Raw genomic sequence first — 14,692 nt, forward strand, 5'->3', positions numbered from 1 at the left:
TAAAAGAAATGAGTTGATTGATCAATCAATAATCATTCAAATCATTCATCGATATTCGACAGTTGAAGTCATTTATTTTAGTTTTTTAAAAAAAAAAAAAAAAAATTCAAAAAAATTATTAAAAAAAAAAAGAGAGAGGTAAATGAATGTTGTAAGATGTTTGATTGTTTGTTTGTTTGTTAAAAGTTTAATAAACTATTGACACTCATTCCAGCGGATTTCTTTTTAGAGGTTGTTGGTAAAGGTGGTGCTGGAGGTGATGACATTGTTTGTTGAGTTTGTTGTTGTTGTAGTGGTTGTTGAACTGGTGAGCTTTCACGATATAGTTTGATTTCGTCTTTGTAGGAGCCAATTTCAAGTCGAGTTAATAGATCTTTAAGTATTGGAATGCTTTCGATGTAGTTGATTCCAAGTTCCTCTCGGATGACTAAAGACATCTGTTGGAGGAGTTGTGGATGTTGGTAAATCAGAGCAATCTGACGGACACGCTCGCATTCAACCACAAGATTCTCGAATTTCAATGGACTGGATCTACAAATACGTTGAACCTTTGTAAAATCGGATTGCAATGCATCCGGTTTAATAAAAGATATGATAATAGAGTTTGTACTATCTTTCTGATTGACGTTATACGATGGAATTGGTGATTGTTGTTGTTGTTGTTGTTGCTGTTGTGGTGGTGATGTATTGGTTGGTGAAGCATTAGCATTGTTAGAGTTTGTTGTTGCTGCTGTTGCCGTTGGTGGCGGTGTAGTTGTAGGTGGTACTGTTAGTGGACCTACGTCTAGCTGTGAGAGATCGATGGTTAGCGATGAACCTGTCATCGATTTGGCAATGAGTGGATCGGTGTTGTAGCTACCGGGCATAAACGTCGAGAGTACCAGTACGGAAGTGTCGCTCTCGAGCGATGCAGTCAACATGCCGTACCACTCGACACTCTCATTGATGACAACGATTGCCGTTGACTTTAGATTGCGTAGAGTAGAGTGTAGCACTGAACAGAGAGGTGGCAGCGTGTCTGACACCAACGGTACAATAACATGTCTCGATACTGTTGGCAACTCCATGGCATTCCTATTCGGAAGGAATCCGAGTATTGTTAAAACACTGGGAAATGCATTCAAACCACTGGTCGCATCGAATCGATCCGATACATATTTAAACAGCGTGTGAATCGAAGGATATAGTGTAATAGGTGATGTTAAATGACCAAATGTAAGTAATCCCTTATAAAATGAATCTAAAATTGGTAAATAAATTGTAAAGTTAATATATATTATGATATTATTATAAGATATCAATACAATACAATGATTATTAACAATTGAGTTGATTGTATCTGTTAATGATAGTCGGATATTATTTGTAGAGTATTGTTTAATGATATACAATGTAGATTTGATAGAGTTATTAAATATTTGATTGGTAGCAGTCTTTAATGGATGTTTATGTTGTTGATTTGTACAAATTGATATGAAATGTAAATGATTTACAAAAGGTATATTTAATTGATGAAGTAATGATTGTTGTTGATTATCATTTTGTTTATTATTATTATTATTATTGTTTGTAGTTGTTATTTTATTACTATTATTATCTTGTTGTTTATTAATATCGAATGTTGTACAGGCATCTGTGAATACCAATATCTCAAAGAGATGACCTGATGCACCGTATTTCTGAATGGTTAGCTTGACCGCTTCGTTCAGTGCATTCGGTAGGTTGGTAGTGTCACACAATGTCAAATCCAGTAGACACTGACGAATCGATTGAATATCTCTAGTGAAGCTGACAGTTGCCACGACATTCGATGAATAGGCAATTAATGCAATAGAATCCAACATGTAAGGACCATTCTTCTCTAGCAACTGCAAAAAGTAATAGATTGCATTCTTCATCAACTCTTTGTATGTACTGATATCGGTATCATCTTCAGAAGATACATCATCTTCACCTACTCCTCGAGGTGTAGTCGATCCAGCAACATTCAAATTAGATTGGTCTCCAATGTAAATGGATCTTGCCATTGACATTGAAACATCTAATAATAATATTGTAGGCATGTTTACTTATTTATTTTATATTCTTTTTTTTTTAGATATATATCTTGATATAACTTATTTAACTAAATTTGGTTGATTGATCGATATCTTAATTAAAAAAGGAAAAAAAAAAAAACATGTTCATTCATCTGCATTTGAAATTTCTTCAAACAATTAATCGGTTGTTTGTTTTTAATCTTCATTTTATTTATTTATCTTACCTTTTAATTTATATATTTATTTATCATTTAATTATTATTAGATATGGATCAAGAAAGAGCAAGACATTTAAATGAAATAGGTACTACATTGTTATGCTTGAATGTACATGAAGGAACATCGATTACACTCGATAATAAACAGACTGTTAGTGGTCCTTTGTTCAAAGGTTATAAAATGATACCTCATGGTGTACATTTATTTACTTATAGGTATGTTAAAAATATTAATATCTTTTAGCGTTGTATCTAATATTTATTTGTTTATTTTATTCTAATTAGTGCTATGGATCAAAATAATGATTCTTCACCGATATCATGTCAGTCAAGATTCTTTTATGTAAAGAAAAACGGTGATGTCATTGTTTTAAAGTGGTCGAAAGAATATGAAGATTTTGTAGATGAAAAGACAACAGAGTTATTACAGCAACAATTAGAACAACAAAAGAAAGATAATCAAAAGAAGAAGAAGGATAATAATAAGAGTGGTGAATTGGATGTAGGTGTAGAGGAATTGGACGACGATCATGATGACACTATGATGATGGTAGATGAAATATGTTTACACAAAGATAATAGACTGACGTTGGATGAAGTAAAGTCTTTTACCGCTGCAGTGAAGAATATGGAATTCGATAGGAATCTGGCAGCATATCCAGTCGATGATAGTAGCTACTTCCAATGGAAATCACTGACAAAGCATATAGCACCGGAACTCTTGGAGAGACTACTACCGATTTCTGGAACGATCAATGGTGATGCCAATGACTACGATTCCATTGCCAGCAACAGATCACAACATTCATTGGTAAAAGAACAAGAGATGCTTGATAAGCTTGATAAAGATATATTAGAGTTTAAAAAGAGTAGAAATTTAAATATTCAAGATGATAATAATAACAGTAATAACAGTAATAATAATAGTCAAATCAATCAATATTATCAATTAACTGAAAGATGGGGAGTACCTTATTATTCAGTTATTCCAAGTGCACCACCAAAGAATTCGACACCGATGGAAGTCTCCAAGTGGAATATGGACAAGTCAGATTCACTACAGTATGTTCTCGATAAATATTATGCTGGCGATGAATACGGTATCATTGGTGAGATAGAGTTTTGCTATACTTTGTTTATCTACGGCTTGGCCTACAGTGCTTTTGTCCAGTGGAAGTCGCTTATCACTCTGATGCTGCAGTGTGATCGTCTGGTCGACGAGAAACCAAGGCTGTTTGGTACACTCCTAGAGGTTTTGACACTGCAAATGGAGTTGGGACCGTCTGACTTATTTATTTCCGATATATCAAGTAATATCTTTTTGAAACCTTTGCTAAAGTCTTTTATTGAAGCTAATTTCCAAGATACCGATGATAATCAACAACAACAACCACGTGGTAATAACAACAACAATAATAACAACAACAACAACAACTTGCCCAATAATAACAGTAAGAGTGAAGATCGTAAGTTCTTGTTTGAACAAGTTTTAACAATTCGAAGGTTTGTTGAACAGAAATTTCAGTGGTCACTTTCACTCTTTGAAATTCCAACCATGCTAGACGAAGATATGAATCCTTATGACGAAGAAAATGAGGATTTACCAGCAATCGTTTATTTGGGTGATGATTTCGAATGAAATTTCATAACGAGCAAATCGTTCTGAACCAAAAAAATAAATGGTTGTTGTGGTTGGTATAGTGAAAATGAATGATTGAAGTTAATTTGGATGTAAATAAAACAAAAAACTAAACTTTACTTTAATTAGATCTAATTAAAAAAACATATGGAATTTGCCACCACCCAAACCCAACACATACGTGTACTGACCACTAATGTTTGTTTTTTTTTTCCACTTCTGAATAGTTAATGGGGGAACCAAATCATTACTGAGAGATTAACAATTTGAATGTATAATTAAGAAGTGGAATTGTCTTTAATATATATCTCGATCCTATCTTCACAAACACCAAAAAACATCGCTCAAAAACATTGTAATTTGATTTTAATTGTTAAGAGGCATCCACCCTGCAAACAATGATCAATGGAGTTTTTTCTCTTAAAAGGATGAAAAAAATAAAGATATTTTGAAAAAAAAAAGAAAGAAAAAAAAAACCGTACTAAATCTATATATATCTAAAGTGAATGTTTTTTTTCGGGGAATAATCTAAAATAAATAGAATTGTTTTTTTTTTTTGCATCAATGGAGCAAATGAAGACCAATTTTTTCAAGCCCAACACATCTGTTCGGTACCCAAAAGTTTTTCAACTCCGCAAATATCAAAAATCATTTTTTTTTTGGTACAATTGCATTGAAAAAAAAAGCAAACAATTTATTTAATTTTTTTTTTCATCAAATTGGAAACAAAATTCTGAAAGGGCAGTTCTTTAAGGAACCTTGTTTTCTGATCATCTCATTAAGTTATTTATTGATCTGTAATTTTATCATTATATATATATTCTTTTTACTACTATTTCATTCCTTAACTTTTTAATCATTGTAGAATATAGTAATAGTTTTTTTAATTAATAAAAAATAGGGAAATAGAGATTATATTGATAACAACAAAAATAAATAAATAAATGATTTTGATTTTTAAATCAAAAATGTATAGTTTATTATATTTTCAAATTATTGTAATATTATTAGTATCATATTTTAATTCTTTTTCAACAGGTAGGTAGACTTTTTTAAAAAAATTATAAAAAAAACTCTTTTGTTTAAAATATTCATTTAAAAATTATTATTTCCGATAGGTGCAATTGTAAATTACTCATATTGGGCAAATCCAAGTCAAAACAATTGTCCCAATTCACTAATTTCACTGATAACAGATTCCGGTACAACAAATATCACTAAAATCACTAACAATGCCAGCTACAAACAATATCCAATTGCTTTCCCAACTAAAAATGTATTTCACTTAGGAATAGATGTTCCTGTTGGTTCATACAATATAGATTTAACTGTTACTCCATCAACTGGATCTCCAATTACATATCCAGTAACAGTTAGTTGTAATAGTAAGTTAAATTAAAGATAAAAAAGGAAATTCTTTTTAATAATTAAAAATATTAATCTTTATTTCTCATATTTTCATTTTTTTTAATTCATTTTCTAAAGTACCAAATTTACCAAATCAAATTGGTTCAGTTTCAATAGTACCGAGTCCATCTTATGGATACCAAACACCAACATATTTGGTTACAATGCAAACCAATTCAATATTTTCAATATTCGGTTGTGCTACTAGTAATGTAGCAATAGGATGCTCCGTTGCCACCAGTAATACAACCAATATCTATATATTGACTCTAAATTTCATTAGCTTTGATCTACCTCTAGGAACAGGTGATCTCACTATCTATATTAATGGTGCAAGTTCACAACTTCAATTCATTATTCCATCACCACAAACCATAGGTGGCCAATCCTCAACTTGGCAATCGTCTTTCAAGTATCCAGGAGACGGAAGTGCTGCTACCAACACCATGGTTAAATCGACTGGTTCCATCCTCAATGTTGTACATGTCGACCAAGTAGGTTCCTATCTCTTCACCTCGTTAAAGACTGGAAATAACGGTGCGATTGTTCCCATGTACGGGCCTGTAGAGTCGACCGCAGCCTCCAAAACCTTTGTAAATAGATTAGCACCACAAACGACACAGATCTCCACAATGCTATGTGATAGCCAAGTCACCAGACCAGCGGGAACCACCACCAATTTCACTTTGGCGGCGGATCCAACTTTCTCTTTCACCGATCCCTTTGCCATTACCCCTGTTTCCGGTGGTGCCGACACATTCATTACCTACACATACAGCAGTCTTTATTGTAAGAATCTCCAATTCAAATTCTTCAATAGAAACACCCGTAATGTAGATTATCCATTCGGTATCAATGCCAGAGGTAACTCTGTTTCCAATCTACAAACCTCCTACCAATTCTCATTTCCAACCAACTTTACTTTAAATTACTATGATGCATTCCCCAATACTATCTTACAATGTGGTAAAGTTTCAGCACCATTTAATGTATCTCCTGCATTGGCTCCAGTTACTATGGGTAAGTATTAACACTAAATTAATTTAAAACAAATTAAATACTTATAAAATATGTTGTTGTTTTTTAGTTTTACCATATATTTCCGATTTCCAAACAATTCCCTTCACTTATCAATCTGTAATTGTTAGAGTTGAAATTACAACAGCCGGAGTTGCATTCCATTCATTGATGTATGGCCCCAATAACGCAGAGTTACTTTCCTACCGTGATTTGGTATCTGGAGATTTATATAAAGGTTATTATGAAAAAGAGATATTCTTTGGAAAGCAAGATATCAATAGTTATTACCCATTAATTGTTATGGATTTAACATACAATTCCTATGCCTATCAAAGAGGTTCAGTTTTAAATACTAAAAAACAAATATTAGATTTCAATTTCCCAAGTAAGTAATTAATTTAAATGTATTTAGTATAGACAGCAAAATAATTAATTTCTTTTTCAAAAACAGCACCAATTGATGTTAGTTTAATAGAAAATTTAGTATTCCAAAATAATACTATGGATTTAACAGGTAATAGTGCCAACAATACAATTTTCTTCCAAATCAATGGTCCAATCCCCAATAATTTCGTTCCTGTTATTCAATTTGACTTTGAATTCTCCGATCCAATCATTGCCAAAGGAACTTTCAATTATTCCAATAACTATGCAACTATTCCATTCACTTTACCAAAGAATTTAATCAATGGAACAATTAAATACTCTTTGTATCTTCCATTTAAACTCTCATGGGAATCACTCTATGGAAAGTTTGGTTCACAAATGTTATTAAATATTACATCTCAAGGTAAGAAATACTATTATTAAAAATAATCAAAGAATATATTTATTCAATTAATTAATCGATGTTTTTTGTATTTAATTATCTTATAGTTGGAGATCAAATGCCACCAATCATTTATGGTATTACTAGTTCAGCCCAAGGATTGGTAATTACCTTTAATCTTTCCATTAGAGATACTAATGGATTCCAAAGTGGATATTTGAATCTAACCAGTGATCTCGATGTATTGCCATACAATGTTGAATTCAATCTTGGAAACTTGACCACCGGAACTGCACAAGATGGTTCCTACAAGTTAATTGTTAACATTGAACCAAGTGGTCCATCGCAAACATTTACAATTGTAGATGCAATGCTAAAGGATCAATCTGGATTCTACTCGAAAATGAATTCGATCAATGGAATCGATCCATTCTCATCGATCTACAACACCTCTGCAGCCGCTTTCATGTCAGCTAGTATCTCAGGTTACGTATCGGGTTCGTACAATCCTACTATGACTCAAATAAATGGTCTTCCAACAACCATCGATACTTGCAGTCCCAACAGATTCCTTTCGTTCCAATTCATCATTAATGACGACTCTCAAGTTTCACCTCGACACAACCCATGGGTGTACCTAGCCACCTATGGATATGATGTTCTCCCTTTCCCATCCAAGCTGGTCTCAGACAACAATGATTACAATACCTTCTCGGTGAATGCTTCACTTCCCTATGGTTTCGGAATGACAAACACAATCTATATTTCGATCTACGGTTTCTCAGATCGTTCGCTAAACTATGCTGGTGTCACTACTGGAATGATAAAGGATGGTAATGTGAATCCGTACAAAACATCGAATTCCAGAAGTATGACACCATCGCTAGAATATGCCCAACCCATCTATAGCTACGGTGGTAGTGTTACCATTTCCGGTTTTGGATTCGGTTTAGACAAATCGGTATTCTCCATCAGCGTCAAGCTTAACAATGGAACAACCCTCACACCATCACCAGTAATGTTTGGTGGAACTTTCTTTAGTTTCCCAATGGCAGCTTTCAGTGATCCAATTAAAGTAACTGTCACTAAATCATCAAAGACATCCAATACTTTGACTATCAACCCAATTCCACCACCTCCTCAAATCCCAATTCCACCAAATAACACTGAAACAACAACCACTACAACATCTACTACTTCAACTACTTCTACTACGGATTCAACTACTACTACTTCAACAACTGGTGATTTAACAACTGGAACTTCAACCACTGGACAATTAACAACTGGAGGATCTACAACATCCACAACAACTACTTCAACAACAGGTGGAATAACATGTCCAGCTGGTTGTGTAAATGGAAACTGTATTGCTCAAGGCACATGTGAATGTAATAAAGGTTATTACGGTCCAACATGTAATTCACAAACAGATCCAAATGCTAATCCAGATCCAAACGAAAATGATCCAACCATCGAAGATATCTCAACTACCATATCGATTGTTGAGATTCGTGAGATGGATAATCTCAATAATCCAACCATTTCCTATCCAGTCGGCAAATATAACTGGACACGTTTGAACATGACAAAGCCATCGGACGTCAATCTCAAGTATGTCTACAACGTACAACTCAATAACAGTCTCAACACCTACGTCAATGTAACAATCGATTGGTTCAACGTAGCCACATCCTTCCCTTTTGGCAAACGTCAATTGAACATGTCGGCCAACACCGCCAAATACTCTATATACATCTCACAGTTCCCATTCGCCGATCGTCTCAACTACCTACAGGTGATAATGAAGATCGGAATCAATGCGACCGACAGTGAATGCTCATCGAAACAGATCGGTGGTGATCAATCGAACTTGCAATGGATCAATCTCAAGGTGGGAGATCGTAGTCTCTACGGTAGATTTGTAGAGTACGGTGTCATCGATGGCAACGAACAAGTAGTCTACAATCAACTGCTCGACGGTTCATTGGAGCCGACCTCGACCGATGCATCGGCATCGACTGTCGCCATCAAAGTTCAACACTATGAGAGCTCTGCATTGCTCGACCCCGACTTCCAATACCTGCTCGACTCTGACTCGTCGGGACGTACCGATGAACTCTGCAAGAGTAGCTCTGGTCTAGACAAAGCAAAACTCGCCGGTATCATCGTTGGTTGCGGTGTATTCGCTATTGCAGCAACCATCATGATCATATATTCCGTCAAGAGAGCAAGAACTCAAAAGAAACTTAGAGAATCAATGAATGTAAAATTAGGTAGTGTTCAAGATCATTAAAAAAACATACCTATATAATTAATAAATAATAAAATAACAAAACAACTCCTCCAATATATATTTAACTATCGAAACAACTGTGTATGTTTATGTTATATAATGTCAGATATGCACTGTCAAAGTTTCTGTGACTCACACTTATAAAAAAAAATTCTTAAAAAAAATAAATAAAAATGTAAAAAATGGTGATTGCAACTTCTTTGCAGAACATATTTTAATTTAGTTTCATAACCTAGAATATTGAATAGCTATTATTATCAATATTACAAAACAATGTCTATACCATCAGTAACTGAAAATGAAGAGGAAATTGAATCAAAGATTGAAAAGGATTTTGAGAGTTCTCTAAAGAGATTCGGTGTTTCTGATTCAAGTATTAATCATTTTATGAATGGTGTATGTAATATGTTTATAAAAGTAGTTGTTTTGTTTTACAATAGTTATTAAATACATATATATATATATTATAGGATGGAATGTTATTCACTAGATCACAACCAACTAAAGAAGAATTAGAACAACACAAACAGGCACTAGATAAACAAGGTGATTATTTCGTAAAGGTGGTCGAACTGGAAGAGGAGAACGTTACACTAAAACAAGAGATCGCTTCACTTAAACAACAATTACTGGAGAAAGAAAAAATTATCAATCAATTAAAAAAACAATAACAAAGTATAAATCAATAATAATATCATTTTAAATTGTAAATAAAATAATCATAACTAATTAAACACTACTGTGCACTTTAAATAAATATTGGTGCACCAATAAAAAACAAACCACTTTATATCTTAATTTTAACACTAATTTAATTGAATAAAAAATGACGAACGAATCACATTGTGAGAAAAATATAAGATTATAATTAATTTGGTGTTGTTGGTGAATATAAATAAATAAACATGTATTATGTCAACCAATTAAATTCATAAAAAGAATAAGTAATAAAAACAAAGCAATAAAAAAACAAACAAAAGAAAGCAAAACACTATCATAATATTATGTTTTATTACAATAATAAATCTATTAAATTTAAAAATATAGTTGATGGATATAAAATTAAGTAATAATCATAATCATCATAACAATAATAAAAGTGTCAAAGTAAAAGAAGAATATTTAAATAGTTTAATAATAAGCAGTAATAGCAAAAATGTTGATAATAACAATGAAAATCATTTGTTAGTTAATTTTTCACATTTATTACTTCAAAAGATAATTAATGAATTTGAGAGTAATCTCGATAGGATTGTATTCACTCTGATTTGTAAACGATGGTACGATCAGAGGAATAAGATATTGACATTCAACAAAGATCGATTGTTGATCACCTGTAATGTCGATGCTCTCTACAAATTCCAAATGAAATCATACCTAAACCTATTCCGACAATCATTAGTACAGAACGACATCAATAGAAAATCATCTACTCTTGGTATCAATTGTTCGAGATTAGATTTAGTTGGTTATGATTATTATGTTTTAATAGGTAAGTAGAAGTAGTTTGTTACTAGTAATTAGTTAACAAAAGTATTAATTAATATCATTTGCTTTAGATTCTAATGATGAAATAGAGAAAATAAAGATACCTAGTGATGTTAGAAAACTTTGTTTTTCCAATTTCTTTAATGATTCACTTGCTCATTGGAAAGGCTTAATAGAGCGGACAAACATTACGTCGTTGGAGGTTGGATTTGAATTTAATCAACCGATTAGACCTGGAACACTTCCGTCGAATCTCAGAGAGTTCGTTTCAAAGTGTGACAGTTTCAGTGAGCCGTTGGTCGCCGGAAGTCTTCCGGATTCATTGGAGCACTTGGAACTGCGTCAGGACTATCTGCATCGGATTCCCGAGGGTGTATTACCGCGGAATCTCAAGACTCTGGTGCTCAGCGGTGATATCTATAGTATCGAAACACTTCCACCTGCGTTAGAAGTTTTAAAATACAGTTTGGAAGATGAGTTCTATTACGACCACACCTATATACCGGAGAAAGGATTGTCTTTCTTCCCGATGACTCTACATACGATTGAAGCACCGGCCACTTGGCTATCATTGTTGAAACGATTGCCATCTCTCCAAACATTGTTAATGGATCGTGAGAATCAACCGGCGCTAACAATGTCAGACTTTCCAGATACTCTGACCGAGCTTGATTTCAATGGCAATTGTTACGCTCTCAATCCTCAGGTTATCCCGTTGTCGATAAGACATCTTAATCTCTCAGGCTGTAAATATTCGTTGGAAACGATCGATCCTGACACCCAAGAGAGAACACTATTCTTCTCGGAGCACGCCAATTTCGAAACACTCGATCTCGGTCGTGGAGTTGTCGATAACACCATCCTACCAGGACAACTCCCTAAGCGAATTCGCAAGTTGGTGATGAATAGCTATCGTGATACGTTGCAGCCAGGATCTATTCCCGATGGCGTTGAAATATTGGAGATGGGTACACCACTCGGTTTCAAAGCGGGCATCGTTCCAGCGAGTGTCAGAGAATTGACATTGAACTCTGAACACTCGAAACAACCGCTGGTCGGCGGTGCCATTCCAAACACTGTCGAAAAGTTAAAGTTGGTCTATTATACACAGAGGATAGGCGAGAGAGTACTACCAGACTCCATTAAACATCTAGATATAACAACCGAACTTTTAAAACTCAATAAGATCGATGATTTCGTTCCGATGACAACTTCAACCATATTCATCAGAGGTCTGCATGCCCAGTATGAACTAAGAAGACTTGATAGCCATCAATTTATATTAATGGAGACCTTTAAAAAGGCAATCAATTTAGGAATTATTCAATCGGATCACTTCAACTATTTATGTGGACGTAAGAGTTCCACTAATATACAATAACAAAATAAAATCATTTTCAAAGAAAAAAATAAATGTTTCTTTTAATTTGTTTTTTTTTTTTCTGATTTATTTAACAAATATCTAAACCAAGATTTGCATGCTGTTTTATTTTATTTATATTTACATATATATAATTGTAGATTATGGATATAAATATCAGAAGAAATCTAGCGGATCTTATTAATACAGCAACGAAAACAGGTAGTTTAGAATTGTCGAAAGAACATGTCAATGCACTTAAATCGATAGTTAGGCAATCGAATCTCTATGTTAAATGTGCACATGATCTATGTATGGAGAAGTTAGCATCTAAACATTGTCAGGTAATAAATAAAGAATATATATTATTATCAACAACAACAATGTTATAAAATTGGAATTGATTTATTTATATGGTCGTAAAATGATGATTTATTTTTAGGTTAGATTGTCAGCATTGAATATCATCAATGAATTGTTTATGAGATCGAAATACTTTAGAGAGTTGTTGTGTGAACAGCTTACGGTGTTGTTTGAGAATGCCGTTGGAACCGACGCAACGAAACCATTGCCACCGCCTGCACAGACCGCTCTCTTCATGAGACCGAAAGCACTAGAGTATATAGAGCGTTGGTACGAAGCATTCGGTGAACACTATATGCATCTGAGAATAGGTTATCATTATCTAAAGAATTCACTAAAGATTCAATTCCCAGACGTAAGAAATCAACAATTACAAAGATCAAGAGCTGAAGATGAGAGAAAAGTAAGTAATTAAAAAAAACTATTTAACAAACTAAATTGATTAAAGATGAATCAAATACTAATATATGTATATGTTTATAAATATCTTATAGGAAAAGACACAACAACTCTTAAAGACAAAGTATAATCAATTAAGATTGGAGTTCGATGGAATAAGAGCAAAGATTGATAAGCAATTAGATGTTTTAGATGGTCTTTTTGGAAAGCTGATACCAAGTGATTCAAACTTTGATGATTTATTTAAAGATAATAATGATAATGAAGATGATAATAACAATAATAATAATAGTCAAGGTAGTAATAAAGAAACAGCACAATATCAAGATGAAATCGTTAGAGAAGGTGGTTTTGGTAATTTCAATTATGAAATAGAGGTTACTGTAGAGAAAGATGATATAGAGAATATAAGTAAATCAAGTAAGTTGTTATTAGTTATAATGTGGTGGAATAACAATGTTATTAATAATTTTAATATATAGTTACTATTGATAAGAAAATAGAGAAACAAATGATAGATAATTTAGAGGAGATCGAGAGGATGCAGCTTTTGATCGTTAATGATTGGTATACTACACTAATAAAGATAGATTTAAGTGCACAATCGAATACAGAGTACAGTAACTATCTTAGACAGGTAATAGATCTTCAATCTAGAATAAATAATATCAAATCAAGGTGTAACGAAGTTAATATTAAAGTACCTCCACCAAATGAAAAGAATAATAATAATAACAATAATAACAATAATAATGAAGCATCATATATTGATGATGAAGGAAATGAAATGGAAATGGTAGGAGGAGATAATAATAATAATAATAATGAAGATGATGAATATGCAGATATTGAATTTGAACAAGTTACATCAAACAATGATGATGATAATAATAATAATAATAACAATTATAATAATTATAAAAGATCAAAAACAACAAGAACAACAACAACAACAACAACAATTACTACAACTACTAGTACAACCAATTCACCACCAAAGCTTCATAAACCATATTTGGGTAATGATATTGCACCACCGTCTGTCGATGAGTTACCAGATGATGAATCAATAGAGGATCTATATAAGAGAGCACCAGTTGTAGAGACTCATCCATCACTGATGCATTGGGGAAAGAAAGAAATCAACTTACACAAGGGATTGGAAGTGGAACATAGATTCTTGGGTGCTGCCAATAGCGAACCGATGGTACCTATTTCAACTTTTGTAACACTAAACCAAATGACTACAGTCTACGAGCCGCCTGTCGTGGTTATCAAAGCATGTCGCTTTCCAATGAAGAACGGTGAGCTCTGTCCGAGAAGAGATCTCAAGATATGCCCATTCCATGGAAAGATTATCGACAGAGACGAACAAGGTTATCCATCTAAAGAACTAAGTCAAAGCGAAATTGAAGAAATTAATGCAACCAAGCCGATATCAAACAAAGAGAAACAAAAAGAAAAAGAAAAAGAGAAAGAAAAAGAAAAGAAAAAGAGGAAATCAACATCTGGATTGGAACCACTTAATAGAGATCCTCTCAGGGAAAGAATAGATCAAGTATTCTTATTAGATAAGAGATAGAATTACGCACGCTTGCAAATAGTTAATTAACTATTTTTTTTAAAAGTTAAGTTATGTCTATCTTAATTAATAAATAAAAGATTGGATTTACATATGTATATATATTAATAAA

General features: G+C 33.1%; 4 protein-coding genes across 4 annotated transcripts; 3 read left to right on the top strand and 1 right to left on the bottom strand.

The window, feature by feature from the left end:
* Positions 1 to 179: 179 nt before the first annotated feature.
* On the bottom strand, positions 180 to 2,063 carry PPL_06788 (uncharacterized protein; the record flags this gene model as incomplete). The annotated part of the gene is made up of 1 exon (XM_020577639.1): positions 180 to 2,063. One exon carries the CDS (start codon positions 2,061 to 2,063, stop codon positions 180 to 182), a length of 1,884 nt encoding a protein of 627 aa, XP_020432087.1.
* A 243-nt stretch (positions 2,064 to 2,306) lies between these two features.
* PPL_06789 (AAR2 splicing factor family protein) lies at positions 2,307 to 3,896 on the top strand (the record flags this gene model as incomplete). Its single annotated transcript, XM_020577640.1, has 2 exons — positions 2,307 to 2,473; positions 2,543 to 3,896. 2 exons carry the CDS (start codon positions 2,307 to 2,309, stop codon positions 3,894 to 3,896), a joined length of 1,521 nt encoding a protein of 506 aa, XP_020432088.1.
* A 968-nt stretch (positions 3,897 to 4,864) lies between these two features.
* On the top strand, positions 4,865 to 9,388 carry PPL_06790 (calcium-binding EGF-like domain-containing protein; the record flags this gene model as incomplete). The annotated part of the gene is made up of 6 exons (XM_020577641.1): positions 4,865 to 4,934; positions 5,015 to 5,281; positions 5,382 to 6,323; positions 6,391 to 6,708; positions 6,775 to 7,113; positions 7,200 to 9,388. The coding sequence occupies 6 exons, from the start codon at positions 4,865 to 4,867 to the stop codon at positions 9,386 to 9,388; spliced, it is 4,125 nt and encodes a 1,374-aa protein (XP_020432089.1).
* Positions 9,389 to 9,661: 273 nt separating this feature from the next.
* On the top strand, positions 9,662 to 14,650 carry PPL_06791 (ENTH/VHS domain-containing protein; the record flags this gene model as incomplete). The annotated part of the gene is made up of 10 exons (XM_020577642.1): positions 9,662 to 9,784; positions 9,859 to 9,945; positions 10,436 to 10,880; positions 10,948 to 11,149; positions 11,342 to 12,231; positions 12,447 to 12,580; positions 12,679 to 13,002; positions 13,094 to 13,418; positions 13,481 to 14,556; positions 14,627 to 14,650. The coding sequence occupies 10 exons, from the start codon at positions 9,662 to 9,664 to the stop codon at positions 14,648 to 14,650; spliced, it is 3,630 nt and encodes a 1,209-aa protein (XP_020432090.1).
* Positions 14,651 to 14,692: the final 42 nt, after the last annotated feature.

The sequence above is a fragment of the Heterostelium album genome, assembly GCF_000004825.1.
Source record: "Heterostelium album PN500 unplaced genomic scaffold PPL_scaffold6, whole genome shotgun sequence".
Lineage (NCBI taxonomy): Eukaryota > Evosea > Eumycetozoa > Acytosteliales > Acytosteliaceae > Heterostelium > Heterostelium album.